Here is a 17,152-nt window from a genome sequence, read left to right on the forward strand (position 1 = left end):
CTTCATTATACCCTCGAGTTCATTTTCAAACTTTCTTGTTTGACTACATGTACGAAGTTTGGCTATGATACCAACTATCATAGTCGTAGTTTTCGAACTGTGTGGGATCATGATTTTGATACAATCATGACCAGTCTTAAGGAGAGCTCAAGTCTTACTGTACTTTTTTTGTGCTGCCTTGTAGCTTCGTCAAACCTTAGGCGAAATTCTCTTTCACCGATCGAACTTAACACATGCAAAGACAAAGCTTTTATTTGACCCAATACGTCGCCTATACATGTATTTTTAATTGTTACATCTCTAGTCAACATGTCTCTACTCTATGCCAAGTCCGAGGCTCAACCTTATCTCTAGATATTAGGTCAAGGTCCTTCAAATGCAACGTCACATCTCATCTCGTCATCTAAATTTTCAACGACACAGCCCACATGTTTCTACACTAATCCAAACATTTGTTGGGATGCGTTTGGAACGTTGGGTCAAAATGACCTTAAAACACTCATGAAAGCATAGTGAGTGATCTAACTCTTAGTGGAACTTATTGAGGTATTATAATCTCACCAGAGCATATTGATATAAATTAAAGCTTATTAGGGCATTAAAATGCTTATAAGGATTATCGACTCAGTATAGCGTTAATTGAGAACTCTTGAGTCCCATCAATACTTCATGATGTCATCTTAAGATCTAGAATGTTGTCGAGTATTGCACTTTCCTCAAGCACACTTATCAAAAACTAATCTATGAGTAAGCTTTATAATCAAGACTTGGGTATTGTTTGTACATGAACCCAATCATTTCCATGTTGAATACTTTTGCGAGAGATGGGACACAATTTTAACACACCTGTATTAACTGATGTTGTCCTTGAAAATCTATTTCTAAAGAAAGACGTCCAAGACACTCATCTTTCAACTTCACTTACATCATGATTCACGTATGTGTCATGGTGGAGAGCTAATACCATGTCTCCCCCATTTAGTACAATTTGAGGCAATTTTCTTCTAGAAAGAGCAGACGTTATTTTGACAAACGGTCATATGGCCTTGTGGAGCATCTATCTAGTCTGATTGACACCAAATTCACGAGCTTTCATCTTTTATATATACAAACTTGACTACAAAGTTGCATGTTGAAATACACATCGAAACCTTAACTTTTGAGGTTATGGCTTGAAACCCTACCTTACTTGACCCCTTTAAGCTTGTATCTAACACTCCAACGACACTGCTGTCTCTAATCTTACTTATGCCTCAACTTGGCTATCATGCATACTCTTCTTGGTGCATTGGATAATACACAATCCTCCCTTGCCCTCTTATGAGACTACAAAATGTTCTTGTGAGTTATGGGCTCCGCAGGACCTTTATTCTGATGGTGGTGGATGGTGGGCACCGCAGGACCTTTATTCTGATGGTGGTGGATGAGGGCAAGTATTGAAACGGGGGATATAATTGAAATTCTTTTTTCTTTTTATAGGAATTGGGGATTGAAGTTTGCAGAAATGATCAGGCAGTGTTCCCCTCGTTCCTCTTTTCTTTTACGAAAATCTCGAGGTTTATGCGTATCCCTTTCGAATCTTTCACTCCCCGCTTTTTGTCTCCCTTTTCCTTTCATCGAGACTTTCTTTTTGGGGTAATTCAGAAGTCAAGACTCAAGATTCATTGCTCCTCCCTTTATTATGATGCGAGGGACCAGGGGACCCAAGGGCGTAACCTTTGCGTAGCGTAGTAGAATGAAGGCTACGCACCGATGCCGCGAGGAGCCAAATGGGCATATGGCCTTGCCATTTGACCTCTCTTCCTGTGTGACTAGGAATGCTCAGTGACAACCTCTCAATTGTCATGACATTTTTCTATCTCGACCTTCACGTGATCTATTGGGCCCTACGCTCCTTGTCTGTCCGCACATAGGGGTCACAACCTACCCTATTCTTAGCATACTCATCATGTTTCGCATGAAAATCCCTTTCAACCTACCCTCTTCTTAGCATACTCATCATGTTTCGCATGAAAATCCCTTTCAATCGACCTTTGCCGTAACACTTACAATAGTCATTCCATGTACCACCTTATTAATTGAATAAAAATTTATTACCCATCCTTATTCCTTCCTCTCCAGTCTCGCTCCTTTTTTATCATTTCTCTTGTTCCTCACTCCTAGTTCTCGATCTTCGCTATGAGTTCTTGTTCATGTTTCTAACTCATACTACTAACATCGGCTCACACCTTAGACTCTCTCTCAAGTATTAACAACTTAACTCTCACATTTTTTTACTCTCGTTGGTGTACGTACCACTCTTCATTATCAATTTTCACCTCAACAGATAGTAAACAGAATCGTACAAGTTGTTTATTCGTGCAAATAACATTAATAATCACAAAAACAAAAGAGAAGAACGACTAACGAGAACAAGATTCAAATTCCAACACGTATACGAAACGAATCGATTCAATAATTTACAAGTAAAAGTTATAAAAGTAAGCTTTTTGGTGTTTCAAATCACGTGTAGAAGAGATTTGCTGGTCTAGTTTCCCCTGCCCTCCCACAACCTGACAAAACCCTTTGGTTTATTTTTTGCAATATTTTCATTAAAGCGGACCACACATTTTACTGTCCGTTCAATTTCGCCCTTGTTTAAGTGATGGTGGTAGGTATGGAGAATCTTTTAATTTTAATATTTTATTTAAATTTTATTTCTTCGCCGGTGGTAGGTAGAGATAATTTTTTTTTTAAATTATAAAATTTGTTCAAGAAATTCTCGTATTAATTTTTTTAAAAATTATTATTTTATTTTTCGCCTTTGGTAACTTCGATTGAACTGAAAGTCTTTTAAAATGTTCTATAAAAGACGATGATGTGAACAATGCGATGATAACAAAAAGGGCCTTTTAGTCTTTTGCACGTCTGGTGTTTTAGTCGATGTTTCTTTTTTCTCTTTATATCCACACGTAAATAATTTTGAACAAATATAGTGAATTGAATAATTGTTACATTATTGTATTTTTTTTTTCATGGACCGTTGTGTGGGATAAGCTTACTCTAATGCGATTTATATCACCTACGACCTAAGATTCTAAAATTTAATATTGTACATGACTGTCTCGTGCTCTCTTGTATTCCATGTGACCTTAATGTCCCATTGGTTAGTGAAAGTTGCTCATACATGCTAACAAGTTTTTTTTTTAGTATGTTATATTTTTCGGCCACGTACTTTAAAAAAATTCTTCGTGATACATTTAAACTGTTCAAAATTGAGTACATTTGTAATGCTCGAGAAAAAAAAAAAGGGTAAAAGGGTAATTTTCTAATTTTTAATAAAATTGTCCCATTTTTTTAATTAAATATTGAGTGAGAAAAAATGTCTAAAATAAGGATAAAAATTTTATTTTTTTCTTAAAAAAAAGGGAGAAAAGCAATGGGGTAATAATTTGGTAAGTTTCTTAGAGTATAGTCGGGTCAAGTAGGTTGAATCCATGACATGACACATCCAGAATCACAAGTTCAACATAACACCCTGATACCTAAGTACCACCACACGAAATGAATCCAACCTACCTTTGTGATTTTCGTAAGTCACTCTAGTGTTGAGATATATTATTTATGGAATATATCTTAGATATTATATCTTAATATTCTTCCATTTATGATTTGATTTATAGTATATTTTATTTATTTACCAGATTTAATTAGATATATATTTTTCTATTTTTAGGTATTAGTTGATAGTTTGTATCCTATTTAACCGTGGTAAACCTGAATGAAGATCATACTTTCGATCCCAATTCTATTTCTATTTCTCATTCTTAACATGGTATCAGAGCACCGATCTTGATATTCTAATATCAAAGCACCGATCGTGGTATTCCTAATACCCCTTGGACTCAGAGTCCAAGGGGAGTATTAAATCTAAAGCCAAACCCTAACCAATCAGTAAAGTCTTTACCATCGTCAATCATCCAATATCAAGAATACGTTATAAGCATCTTCAAATTTCTCACCAAGCTCTAAGGTGACATATTCAAGATGTTTGTATTTTCTTTCACAGCCTCTCAAGTGATCCAAAGCACCGATCTTGGTGTCATTATCCACTAAAGCATTTATGCATGGACCAACAAGTGATTAGGGAGGATATTCACTTGTTCCAAATCAAATTAAATGGACAAGTTATCAATCCTCGAGTCAATCATTGCGGTCTATTTCTAAGTCTTGCATCTTTCTTGAAAATTCAATAATTTCTTGAAAATCTAAAAATGCAAACCGATCAAAGGCGGCCTACTTCTGAGTCTTGCATCTTTCTTGAAAATTCAATAATTTCTTGAAAGTCTAAAAATGCAAACCAATCAAAGGCGGTCTATTTTTTTACAGATATTTTCATTACTGAGAAGACAAGAGTGAAAGACAACTTGGGTGTTATTGACCTACTGTAAAGACAAGTTAAAGACAAGTTGGACGTGATTAACATACACTCTCCAACTTGAGGGGGAGTGTTGAGATATATTATTTATAGAATATATCTTAGATATTATATCTTAATATTCTTCCATTTATGATTTGATTTATAGTATATTTTATTTATTTACCAGATTTAATTAGATATATATTTTTCTATTTTTAGGTATTAGTTGATAGTTTGTATCCTATTTAACCGTGGTAAACCTGAATGAAGATCATACTTTCGATCCCAATTCTATTTCTATTTCTCATTCTTAACATCTAGACCTTCCACCTTTTCTGTATGTCATGAGTTCACATCTTTTTCATCTTAGTCGGTGCGATGCCTGCTATTTGTCCTGAATGGTAGGATGCCATGCACGACCTTGCTTCTTAATGGGTAGCACCATGACTTTTCTATCGACCATATGACTTAAGAGGGCTCTAGCCAAAGGAGTGTCTTAGATTCAGAATTTATGACTATGTATTGAGTATCAAAATGGATGTGGGCTTCCAAATAGGACCCATGTTCTATAAACGAGAGGGACGAGAGACCACGTGGGTACATAGGATGGGTCCTAAACATGGATTGATTAAGGACTCGAAACTTTGAAATGAACCCCATATACATGCCTTATGATCGGTCTTTAAGTAGCTAGCACTAAGTATTTTATACTCATCCTAGTGTTCTATTTAACTGTTTTTTCATGTAATGACAAGATGTTGGTCAAAGATAAGAAATCTCTTGAGCAAATGCCCATATAGTGTACACTGGACAGGTTGAGTTGAACCCAAAAAGTTTGAGTTGATAACCCTCCATTCTTGGGTTGGATCGGATTATCAGGTTGTTTAATTTTTTATTTTTTTAAAAAAATTTGTGTATATTCGTAATAATCAGTTAATATTTGGACAATATATTAGTTATGAAATATATCTTAAATATTAATATTTTTCATTTGATTAATAGTATATTTTATTTTATTCTAAAGATGTAGTTAGTTTATATTTTTTTTTATTTGTAGGTATTAGTTGATAGCTTGTATCCTATTTAAACATTGCTAATATGAATAAAAATTAAACCTTGATCTCAATTTTATTTCTCATTTTTAACTCTGTACCTTAAGTAATAATATTTTCAGATCTATTCACACTTTTGAATGATAGATATTGTGTCAAGTTAAACGTGGACGTCGCTAGAGACACGAGAGTGAAGACAAAGAGATATTGTTGCAACGTCACTCAGGGAATGAAGGAAGGCAAGGAGATATGCTACTATGGAGCCAAAAAGTAGAAACCCTAAAAAGTAAAAACATATATATATATATATATATATATATTTTTTTTAAATATATACGATATTTTGTTCACTCAACTTAAAACCAAAACGAATAAGATCGGTTCCAAAAAGATCTCAATAATTAAAGGTCTCATTTAATTTTGATAGAGCATAGAACAAATAAATTCTGATTTCAGAAAACAAAAAATTTACGTTATTTATTCGGTCATTTCATTTAAAAAAAAGGTTTAATAAGTTTTTGAACTTCATTTCAATTTTATATCGGCTCATAACACTAAAACAAATTTAGTCAAAGTCAAACAAATTTAGTCAAAGTCATCAAATGGGTAAATGAGTCATTTTGCCCCTCCATCCATTACAAAGATCCTCAATTACCCAATCAAAACACTTGCAAAACCACCAAAAATCCACTTTCAGTCTAGATCTTTGACACAAGAAGAAAGGGAGATCGGTATCATCTTGACTGGATTTTGATTTCTCTATTTTTTTAATAATATCGAGTTAGGTTCTTTTTCTACCCGTATCAAATAGAACACGCTGAGTCAAATCTTCTTCATGTAAAACGTGCTTTATATAGATCGAAAAAATTGTACGGTTTTATGAAACCGTGTGCTATGGCTCAAATCCGTAGTCAATCCTATTTACGATACGAGCCGTTGACAATTGAATCCAATTTTACCCATTATTTTCATTTTTGCATTTGTAATAGTGTGAAAAGAAGGGAGGCCCAATTCCAAGTTGTTCAAGAATAAACCCCTTAAAAGGATAGAGAGGCTCAAGAGACCAACATATCGTTCTCCGTCAAGAACCGAGAGAAACCTACAAGGTAAGTTCTTGAATATTTTCTTCCGATCCGAGACCAATCTCTGCAAGTTGAGACCTAATATCTTAATGTATTCATCTCGGAATCCTCCACTAATTTCATATGGAAATTTGGCTCGAAATTCAAAGATTCAAAGAGTTCTTCGAAAAACGATAAGCAAGAACAGACCCTAAACTGAATCTTTAAACTTTTAATTACGTGTTCACCTGTTGTCGTACCACGTGGTGATTTAAAAAGATAAAATAAAATATTAATGATTATTATTATTAAATTAAATTAAAAAGGTGGTAGGTATATAAAACTTCTATATATATACTTACAAACACACCCACAAAGAACAGCACAAAACCCCACAGCCAATAATGGGTTCAGAACCAAAGAACCTCCATGTGCTCGTACTGACATACCCCACCCAAGGTCACGTGAACCCCATGCTCCAATTCTGCAAGTCCTTGGCCTCCAAAGGAGTCACCACCACCGTCGCCGTCACCGCCTTCATTTTCAACACCTTCAAGCCCCACGACGGCTCCATCCACTGGGACACCATCTCCGACGGCTTCGACGATGGTGGGTTCGCTGCAGCCACCGGCATTGAGCACTACCTCGAGACATTCAAGGCGGCTGGGTCGAGGACTCTGACGGAGCTCATCCAGCGCCACCGGGACTCCGGGCGGCCCATTGACGCTATAGTGTATGATGCGCTCATGCCGTGGGCGCTGGATGTTGCCAAAGGGTTTGGGCTTGTGGCGGCTACGTTTTTTACTATGCCTTGCTCTGTTAACCTTATTTATTACTATGTTGATAAAGGGCTGCTTAGGTTGCCGGTGGCTGAAGGGTCGTATCCTGTGTGCCTGCCTAGCCTGCCGCCGCTTATGCCGCCGGATATGCCGTCGTTCATCTATGTGCCGGATTCTTACCCTCAGTATTTGTATTTGCTGTTGAATCAGATGCCCAATATTCAGGGAGCCGACTATATTCTTGTCAACTCGGTTAGGGAGTTTGAACCTCTGGTATTATTCTCTCTTCTCGTGTTTCTTTGTTTCGTTGTTTTTTAAATGTTTTAGATGATTTTTAATCGGTGGGTATTGATATAATTTAACTCAAGTCGTAGAAGATCGATTGGATTTGATAAAATCGAAAATTTGAATTGATTTATGGATGGGTATTGTGAGATATCCCACTTGGGTTAGGGATGGGATCCAAATATTCTTATTCTTTGTAAGCGTGTAGAGATCAGTTACTAGTAGACACGTTTTAAAATTCTTGAGGGGAAGCTCGAGAGGGAAAATCTTTTTAGCATACACGTTTTAAAAACCTTGAGGGGAAGCTCGAAACGGAAAATCTCCCTAGTAGACACATTTTAAAAACCTTGAGGGGAAGTTCGAAAGGGAAAATCTCCTTAGCAAACACGTTTTAAAAACCTTGTGGTGAAGCTCAAAAGGGAAAATTTCCCTAGTAAACACGTTTTAAAAACCTTGTGAGGTAAGCTCGAAAAGGGAAAATTTCCCTAGTAGACACGTTTTAAAAACCTTGAGGGGAAGCTGGAAAGGGAAAATCTCCCTAACAGACACGTTTTAAAAACTTTGTAGGGAAGCTTGAATTGGAAAATCTTCCTAGTAGACACGTTTGAAAAACCTGTGGGAAAGCTTAAAAGAGAGAACATCTCTAACAGACACGTTTTAAAAATCTTAAAGAAAAGCTCGAAAGGAAAAACTCAAATAAGACAATAGCTGGTAGGGTTACGTGACCAACTAAGATTACAACCCTATATACAATAGAGAAAAAGCTTGATAACCCAACTAAAAAATATTGAATTAGGTTAATTTATGAATTCTATTTAAGTTATTCGAGTTATCAATTTAACACACTAAAAATTTTAAGTTGGTCTAGAAGACTTTTTCAAACGAGATCTCGTATACACCACTTTTAATAATTAATGAAGCGGACAATATTGGTTACTTTTTTTTAATATTTCTTTTGAAACAATCCAACATTGTTTATTGAGCCTCCTTGGTTTGGTCCAACGGCTCCATTTTTTAATTGAATGAAATTTAAGTATTGATCATAAATAATTCACCCCAATAAATTTTGTCATGAAATTATTCATTTTGAACGTACGGATCTGAATTATTTGATGAAGTTTAAATTTTTTCACAGGAAACGGATGAAATGTCAAAAATCGGCCCAAAATTGTTAACAATAGGTCCAACGATTCCATCTTTCTACATTGACAAAAACAACGTAAACGACAAGAAATACGAGTTAGATCTGTTCACAATCGAGCCAAAGGAGGCATCATCAACAAGAACATGGCTAAAAACCAAACCAAAAAGCTCAGTCATTTACGTCTCATTTGGTAGCATGGCGAAGCTAAACACAACCCAAATGGCGGAACTAGCAGCCGGGCTAATCGAAAGCAACTACTACTTCATATGGGTAGTTAGGGCCTCCGAAGAGGAAAAGCTTCCAAAGGGATTCGCACCAGAGAAGGGTTTGATCTTACGATGGAGCTCCCAACTAGAAGTGCTTTCGAGCGAAGCAATTGGAAGCTTCTTTACACATAGCGGTTGGAACTCGACGCTGGAGTCGTTGTGCTTGGGCGTGCCGATGGTGGCGATGCCGCAATGGACCGACCAGCCGACGACGGGGAAGTACGTAGCCGATGTGTGGAAGGTGGGCGTGAGAGTGAAGGTGGGAGAGGATGGGATTGTGAGGAAGGAAGAGATCAAAGCTTGTATAGAGGCAGTGATGGAGGGAGATAGAGCCATTGAATTCAAACAAAATGCTTTGAAATGGAAGCAGCTTGGGTTGGAAGCTCTTCAACAAGGTGGCAGTTCCTCGAACCACATCGAAGAATTTATTGCCGGTGTGATGGATAAAATAGCGGTTGTTTAAGGCATATTAGCGTCTATTTACTTTGTTTTTGCTTTAAAAGTTTCTATATTTTGTAATGCTTCTTTCTAATATTTCGAGGAGTTGTCTTATATCTTAATAAATATCTTAATCTTAGCCCTTTGTTTTAGTAGTAACTAGTAACAAAATAATTATACCTTAAGAAAGTCGATTCACGGGTTGTACACTGGTTAGATTAAGCTGCGTTACAAAAATTTTGGATTGACTGGGTTGATGACTTGAACAGAACCACAAATACTAAAAATTTCAGATTAGTTGGGAACCAGAAATTTCTCAAGCTAGAAATTCAGAAATTTCAAATTAGTTAGGTTGATGACCTGAACAGAGCCATAATTTCGAGCTAGAAATTTAAAAATTTCAGATTAGTTGGGCTCGGTAGAAATTTAGAAATTTCAAATTAGTTGGGTTGATGACCTGAACAGATCTAGAAATTCAAAATTTTCAGATTAGTTGGGTTGATAACCTGATAAATTCAGAAATTTTAGATTAGTTGGGTTGATGACTTGGATAGAACCAGAATTCAGAAATTTTGGATTAGTTAGGTTGATGACCCGATACCGAAATTTCGTAGAAATTTTGAACCAGAAATTCAGAAATTTCGAATTAGTTGGGTTGATGACATGAACAAAGTCATAAATTTCAGTTGGGTTGATGATCTGAACCAAAGTAGAAATTCAAAAAATTTCAATTAGTTGGGTTGATCAACTTGAATAGAGTTATATTGATAACTAAAATTTTATAAAATCTTTTATATTTACAAGTCGTTTCATATTCTTGATTTTTTTAAAGGTATCATTCTTGACCTGATAAAAAAATTTCGTTTCTCAAGAAATTAGTGAAATGGAAGATCCAGGAATTGAGATTTCTATACAAAAAGTATTCTCTTAAACGAAGGGTATTCGTGCTTGAATGGCGGCTCAAGATTAGCCTCATGAAACCTTATAGTCCCTGACGTGATTCTACCCCGAGGGAAAGGTAGGGTACTAAAGGTCCTTAGACTTCTGGGTAGTTTTTTTTGGGTAGTTTTTTTTTTGGTAGTTTTTCACCGTTGGATCTCGTCAATGCAGCCCAACTGGCAAATCAAACTAAATCTTCATTTTTCAAAGAATGCAATCTAACCCAAATCGAAAAAATTCTAACTTAACTTAACAATAACCTTTATGGTTCGGGTTAGGTAGTCTAAGTTGATTGAGTTACCGAGTCATATGAGCATCATTACTTCTAAAATTATTAAGTTATATCAATTTTATTAGCTTAAGTTTAACGTTTAACAAGTTTTAGCTTCAGAAAAGTACATGTACCATGATAAATTATCGGGAAAAATGAATATTTCGTTAAATTCATGAATTTTGACCGTTTTTTTTTTTTTTACTATTTTTTTTTTTTTTTTGGGAAAATTATTCAAGAATTTATAAATTTTTTTACACTTTGGTTAAAACTATAGTACAACTTGGTATATTTTGGTGGTTACAATTATAATACAACTTAGTAATAAAAAAAAATGTTAAAGCATTTTTGTTAATTAGTTTGAAACTTAAATACATATAATAAAAAAAACAAATTTCAAATTTATTGGACAAAAAAGTCCATGTTGATGGCAAATGTGTCGGAGAATTGATTGTGAAAGAGGAGCATAAGGACAAAAGACACTTAATGAGCTGAAAGGAAAGGTCTATTTTACCCTTCTCCAACTTTCCAATCACCTTCTTTCCTAAATAATTTTATTTATTGAAATCAAATTATCAAACCATTTTTCATTTGTAAAGAATTCAAATTTTATGTTTATTAGATTATTAATTTTTAAAAATTTAATTGTCTCACGGTAAGTTGTTGGTTCTTCGGGTGCGAGTAACACTAACTCATTGGGATTCAATTGTTCTTCAAAGGTATTTGCATAAATTTCAGCAAGAGAACATAACTTCTTTTGTCTATCCTCTATTGTGGATCCACATGTACTCTGAGTTCTCTTGTTCTAGAGAATTCTTCACGTCTTTCGGTGTTACTAGTGATAAAATGTGTTGATTTATTGATGTCGCTGTCGGTGTACTTTCTAGGTCAGTCGCGTCTATATCTTATCCTAGAAGAGTAAACTCTATAACAGTCTGTTTTTCTTCATCGGCGCTGCACCAATCTCACTTCTCTTTTTCAAATACGATATTTCTACTTACATGAATTTTTTTATATTGTAGATCATATAACCTGTGTGTCATGGTCTCATCCTCTGTGCCAAAATACATCTTTTGGCTTTTGTCATCAAGCTTTTTGATATTTGACTTTGTCGTAACATGTGTGTACAATCATAGACTCTTAGATACTTGAGGTGAGGTGTCTTATCAAATCATGTTTGATAGGAGGTGTCAGTGTACAACGTCTTTGTCGGTAAATAATTTAGAAAATAAACCACATGTCGTATTGCCACGCCCTAGAAAATCATTAGGACTTGCATGCTCGAGTAAATTTATTGCGGTGTTCATTATGGTGTGGTTTCTTTGTTCGATCCCACCGTTTTTTGTGGAGTGTATGGTTAGATGAGTTGATGCTTGATACCTTCTTCTTCCCAAAAACTTTAACTTGTGATAAGACCCTTATTCAACGAGTTTTTTGAATTTCTTGAACGCACATCATGTCTATCCTCTGACACATACACCTACATCCACTATAATCGTTAGAAGTCTTGATTTCCATATCTTTATCTATTAGTGTCCACCAATCCCATCAAGAAGAAAAGTTGGTACACCTTCGTTTTCCATGGGTTGTTCATATATTTCAAGAAACTTGCTACACCTTCTAACCATTCAAGAAAAGTTGCAATACATCCTCGTGTCGCTTTCTTCATCTTATTCACTTTGAAAATTCTAATTCTTGGTTTACACGGTTAGCCTTCCCTAAAAATCCTCTTAAGTTTTTCATTCGAAGCAATCTCAAGAAATCTAAGCAAAGTAAAACGTAGTGGAAGCTGAAAGATCGATAAGCTTCTTAGTTGATCCAGTTAACATTATCTAGAAAAGTAGTGGAAGCTGAAGGATCGGTTGACTCTACGTTTGATTTAGTTAAGGTTGTCCAAAAACGTAATGGAAGCTCAAGGATCAATCAGTAGACTCTAGGGTTGATCTAATTAATTTCGTAGAGAAATGAACCCAAAGATTAATTGAGAACTTTACATGTGCATCACGTGTATCGGATTGGACCGTGAAATTGTGAGTTAGTTTAGCTTTGTGGGTGGAAGCTGTTAGATGAACACGACTCTCCACATTGGTATGATATTGTCCACCTTGAATATAAGCTCTCATGGCTTTGCTTTGGAAATCCCAAAAGTCTCATAACAATGGAGAGAGTATTTTTTTATTATAAACCCATGATTATTCCCTAAATTAGCCGATGTGGAACTTTCATCATCCAACAGAAGTAAAGCTCGAGAGTAGTCTTACCGATCAATTAATTAAGAAGATGAAAGTGATACGAGAGGAGTGAGCACAACGTGGCAAGCTAGGCTCGTAGAAGTGCTCTAAACAGGGTGAACATAGATTTGGACACGAATTATTCTTCTTTTTAAGGTTAGATATTCTCAATTTGATGGTGGGTCTAACTCGTTGATTCCATTTGTTCATTTGAGAGAGAGAGATGGAGAGAACAAAGAAACCCCATGTATTGGTAATTCCCTATCCATCCCAAGGCCATGTAAACCCTATGCTCCAATTCTCCAACACCTTATCCTCCAAAGGAATTCATACCACGGTAGCCCTTACCACCTTCATCTTCAACACTTTCAAACCATCGACGACCACCTCGTTCGAGTGGGACACCATCTCCGATGGCTTCGACGACGCTGGGTTCGCTGCAGCGAGAACTATCGACGACTATCTCTTTCAAATCAAAACAAACGGCACCAAAACCCTAATAGACCTCATACGCCGCCGCCAAAGCTCCAATCACCCAATCCACGGTGTCGTGTACGACTCGTTCATGCCTTGGGCTCTCGACGTCGCCAAGGGCTTCGGCCTTATGGTGGCGGCGTTCTTCACTCAGCCTTGCTCCGTCAACTTTATTTACTATTGTTCGCACGTGGGGTTGCTGAGTCTGCCCTCATCGCCGGTGACTATCCCGGGGCTGCCGCCGCTTCAGCTGCAGGATTTGCCGTCCTTCTTCTCAGCTCCTGATTGCTACCCACAGTATTTCCAATTGGTGTTGAATCAGTGGTCCAACACAGAGGGAGCTGATTGGATCCTAGTCAACTCTATCCATGAATTTGAGGCTGAGGTTCTTGTTTTTGTCTCTTATCCACAGTAATTCAAAATTAAAATTATATATTATTTCAAATATTGTTGGTCGTATTGTATATTTTTTTAAGTAAAGCGTAATAGTAATAGCATTATTTTGTCAAATTAGAGCCAAGAGGCCTAACCATTCATTGGAAAAAAAAATAATTTTTTTAATATATATTATAGGAACAGGATGAACTATCAAAAATTGGTCAACACTAAAGAGCTAACTAAACTCGACTTGTTCAAAACCGAACATTGGAATTAGGGGATGTGACAGTCATGCATTGAGAAGTTATTAATCGTAGAGCATTTCTATGAGAAGTTATTAATTATAGAGCATTACCGGTATTACTGTGTGTTTTGTGGCTATTTCATTATGTTTTGGTTATCTATTTTGGTGTGGTTTGATCGAAGTTCAAAACCAACTCATTAATGTTTTTTTAATGTATATTAACACTATTGAGGTTCTATTAGCAATATTAATCATTAAGTTTAGAATGTTACAGGAAGGACACGAACTATCGAAATTTGGTCCAACACTAACAATAGGGCCAACTATTCCATCTTTCTACCTAGGGAATCCTAATGAAAACGACAAGAAATACGAGTTGGATCTCTTCAAAGTCGAAGCAGATGAGGCATATTTAACAAGAACATGGCTAGAAACCAAACCAAATGGCTCGGTTGTTTACGTGTCATTTGGCAGCATGGCCAACTTAAGTATAACTCAAATGGCAGAGTTTGCTAGTGGATTAGTCGAAAGTAACTACTACTTCATCTGGGTGATTAGGGCATCAGAAGAAGCAAAACTTCCTAAAGGCTTCGCGCCCGAAAAGGGACTAACATTGAAGTGGTGCTCCCAACTAGAAGTGCTTTCGAATAAAGCAATTGGTTGCTTCTTCACGCACTGTGGTTGGAACTCGACGCTTGAGGCCTTGTGCTTGGGCGTGCCGATGTTGGCCATGCCGCAATGGACCGATCAGCCAACGATCGCTAAGTATGTGAAGGATGTTTGGAAGGTGGGAGTGAGAGTGAAGGTGGGTGAGGATGGGATTGTGAGGAAAGATGAGATCAAAGCTTGTTTAAGAACAGTGATGGAGGGAGATAGAGCCATTGAATTCAAACAAAATGCTTTGAAATGGAAACAGCTTGGCTTGGAAGCTCTTCAACAAGGTGGCAGCTCTATGAAGAACATTGATCAACTCGTTTCCAGCTTGAGGGAGAAGATATCAGCTGATTAATAGATTTTTAATTATGTTTGTCTATGTCTTTGTCATTCAACATTGGTGTCCAAAATGTATTTAGATTATTATGCATGTAGTTGAAAACAATTCGGTTGGAAAATACGATACGAAGTCATCATTAGTTCATGTAACATTCAATTCATTTAACCTAGGTCGAAGACGTTCTAATAGTAAGATCACTTACCTTGTTGGTGTAAGCTGAAGTCACTACATATCCTTGGTCAGTATTAGTTTGATCTTGCTCGTTGAAGTCGAACTCTAGTTGCTTGTGTGGCAAAAACGACACGCTTTGTGTAAGTTGATGCATATAGTTACTCTAAATTGCTAGGTTGATGGAGGGTTGGGTGTTGATTGGATGGTTAGCAAGTGAGGAAAAGAAAGCACAGTTAGGAAGAGTGGTGCGGGGTGTACACCAACTCGAGAACTCAACCCGATCCAACCCGAATTATAAGGGTGGGTTGGGTTGAATTGGATGTCGGGTTTGGGTTGGGTTGGGTTCAAATTTTTGAACTCGATCCGGTTTGGGTTTTAAAAGAAATTGATTGGGTCAACTTGACCCAACCCGAAAACATTTAAAAAAAAATAAAAAATAAAAAAGCTCAACAACCCCAACCAAACGATTGTTTTTGTCCGAGGTTAGTTATGTGACATTTTTTTAAGGAGAGTTTTTTAAATTAAAAAAAAAAAAAACTGGAACACCCTTAACCCAACCCAAAAAGAGAGGGTTGGGTTGGGTTGTGAAACTTTTTGGACCGGATTGAGTTGAGTTGAGAAAATTTTTTAGTTGGGTCGGGTTGTCACTCCTTCTCATCGTTGGTCACTCCTTCTCATCTCTCGATCTCTCGGATTCAGACTGAAGTGATAAGGAAATTTTGATTTAGTAAAACTGAAATGTTGTGGATGAGAAGTATTTTGATGGCATTTTTTACACTCTCCAAGGAATACTGACTTGCATCTCTCCAGTCTGTGCTCTGCACTCCATAATTATGGCAGGTGACATTTTTTTTTTTTACAAAAGGCAGTTATGTGACATTGTTTTTTACGGAGGTTGGTTACGTGACATTTTCTTTGACCGATGTTAGTTATGTGGCATTTTTTTAAGGAGAGTTTTTTTAAATTAAAAAAAAAAATTGGAATAACTGTAACCCAACCCAACCCAAAAATAGAGGGTTGGGTTGGATTGTGAAAATTTTTTAGTTGGATTGAATTGTGAAATTTTTTTAGTTGGGTTGGGTTGGGTTGTCACGCCTTCTCGTCGGTCTCTCCTTCTCATCTCTCGGATTCAGACCGAAGTGATAAGGATGGATGAGGCAAGTATTTTGATGAAATTTTTTGCAGTCTCCAAGAATACTATTTTAATGGCATTTTTTGCACTCTCCAGGAATACTATCTCTGCATCTCTCCAGTCTGTACTTTGCACTCCATTAATTTTGGCGGGTGACATTTTTTTTTTTTACAAAGGGCAGTTATGTGGCATTTTCTTGGACAGAGGTTGGTTATGTGACATTTTTTTAAGGAGAGTTTTTTAAATTTAAAAAAGAAAATTGGAACAACCTTAACCCAACCCAAAAAGAGATAGTTGGTTTGGGTTGTAAAAATTTTCGAGTTGGGTTGTCAAGCCTTCTCATTGTTGGTCTCTCCTTCTCATCTCTCGATCTCTCGGATTCAGACTAAAGTGGTAAGAAAATTTTGATTTAATAAAACTGAAACACGGTAGATGAGAAGTACTCTTCCTTAATACTATCTCTCCATCTCTGAAGTTTGTGCTCTGCACTCCATTAATTATGGCTAGACAATTTTTTTTTTTTTACAAAGGTAGTTATGCGGCATTGTTTATGATAGAAGGTTGGTTATATATATATATATTTTTGTTGGTTATGTGGCATTTTTTTAAGGAGTTTTTAAAATTTGAACAACCTTAACCCAACTCAAAAAGAGAGGGTTGGGTTGGGAAAATTTTTTAGTTGGATTGAGATGTCACGCCTCCTTGTCGTTGGTCACTCCTTCTCATCTCTCGATCTCTCAGATTTAGACTAAAATGCTAAGAAAATTTTGATTTAATAAAACTGAAAGTGGCTGAGAAGTATTTTGATGACAGTTTTTACATTCTTCATGGAATTTTGTCTATGCATCTCTCCCATCGAGCACTCCATTAATTATGGTAGGTGGCATTTTAACG

General features: G+C 36.4%; 2 protein-coding genes across 2 annotated transcripts; both read left to right on the plus strand.

The window, feature by feature from the left end:
* Window positions 1-6,875: 6,875 nt before the first annotated feature.
* Window positions 6,876-9,568, plus strand: LOC111463788 (UDP-glycosyltransferase 74F2-like). Its single transcript, XM_023107692.1, has 2 exons — window positions 6,876-7,564; window positions 8,712-9,568. The coding sequence occupies exons 1-2, from the start codon at window positions 6,917-6,919 to the stop codon at window positions 9,447-9,449; spliced, it is 1,386 nt and encodes a 461-aa protein (XP_022963460.1). The 5' UTR covers window positions 6,876-6,916; the 3' UTR covers window positions 9,450-9,568.
* Window positions 9,569-12,992: 3,424 nt separating this feature from the next.
* LOC111463841 (UDP-glycosyltransferase 74F2-like) lies at window positions 12,993-15,101 on the plus strand. Its single transcript, XM_023107781.1, has 2 exons — window positions 12,993-13,724; window positions 14,236-15,101. Exons 1-2 carry the CDS (start codon window positions 13,089-13,091, stop codon window positions 14,968-14,970), a joined length of 1,371 nt encoding a protein of 456 aa, XP_022963549.1. The 5' UTR covers window positions 12,993-13,088; the 3' UTR covers window positions 14,971-15,101.
* The last annotated feature ends 2,051 nt before the right edge of the window (window positions 15,102-17,152 follow it).

Source organism: Cucurbita moschata, unplaced genomic scaffold (assembly GCF_002738365.1).
Source record: "Cucurbita moschata cultivar Rifu unplaced genomic scaffold, Cmos_1.0 Cmo_Scf00029, whole genome shotgun sequence".
NCBI classification, from domain to species: Eukaryota; Viridiplantae; Streptophyta; class Magnoliopsida; order Cucurbitales; family Cucurbitaceae; genus Cucurbita; species Cucurbita moschata.

Bases quoted from the DNA above. Each gene is read 5' to 3' on its own strand.
- LOC111463841 (XM_023107781.1), top strand. From the start codon at position 13,089: ATGGAGAGAACAAAGAAACCCCATGTATTGGTAATTCCCTATCCATCC. The intron at 13,725-14,235 runs GTTCTTGTTTTT...AGAATGTTACAG, and splicing joins TCCATGAATTTGAGGCTGAG to GAAGGACACGAACTATCGAA.
- LOC111463788 (XM_023107692.1), top strand. From the start codon at position 6,917: ATGGGTTCAGAACCAAAGAACCTCCATGTGCTCGTACTGACATACCCC. The intron at 7,565-8,711 runs GTATTATTCTCT...ATTTTTTCACAG, and splicing joins TTAGGGAGTTTGAACCTCTG to GAAACGGATGAAATGTCAAA.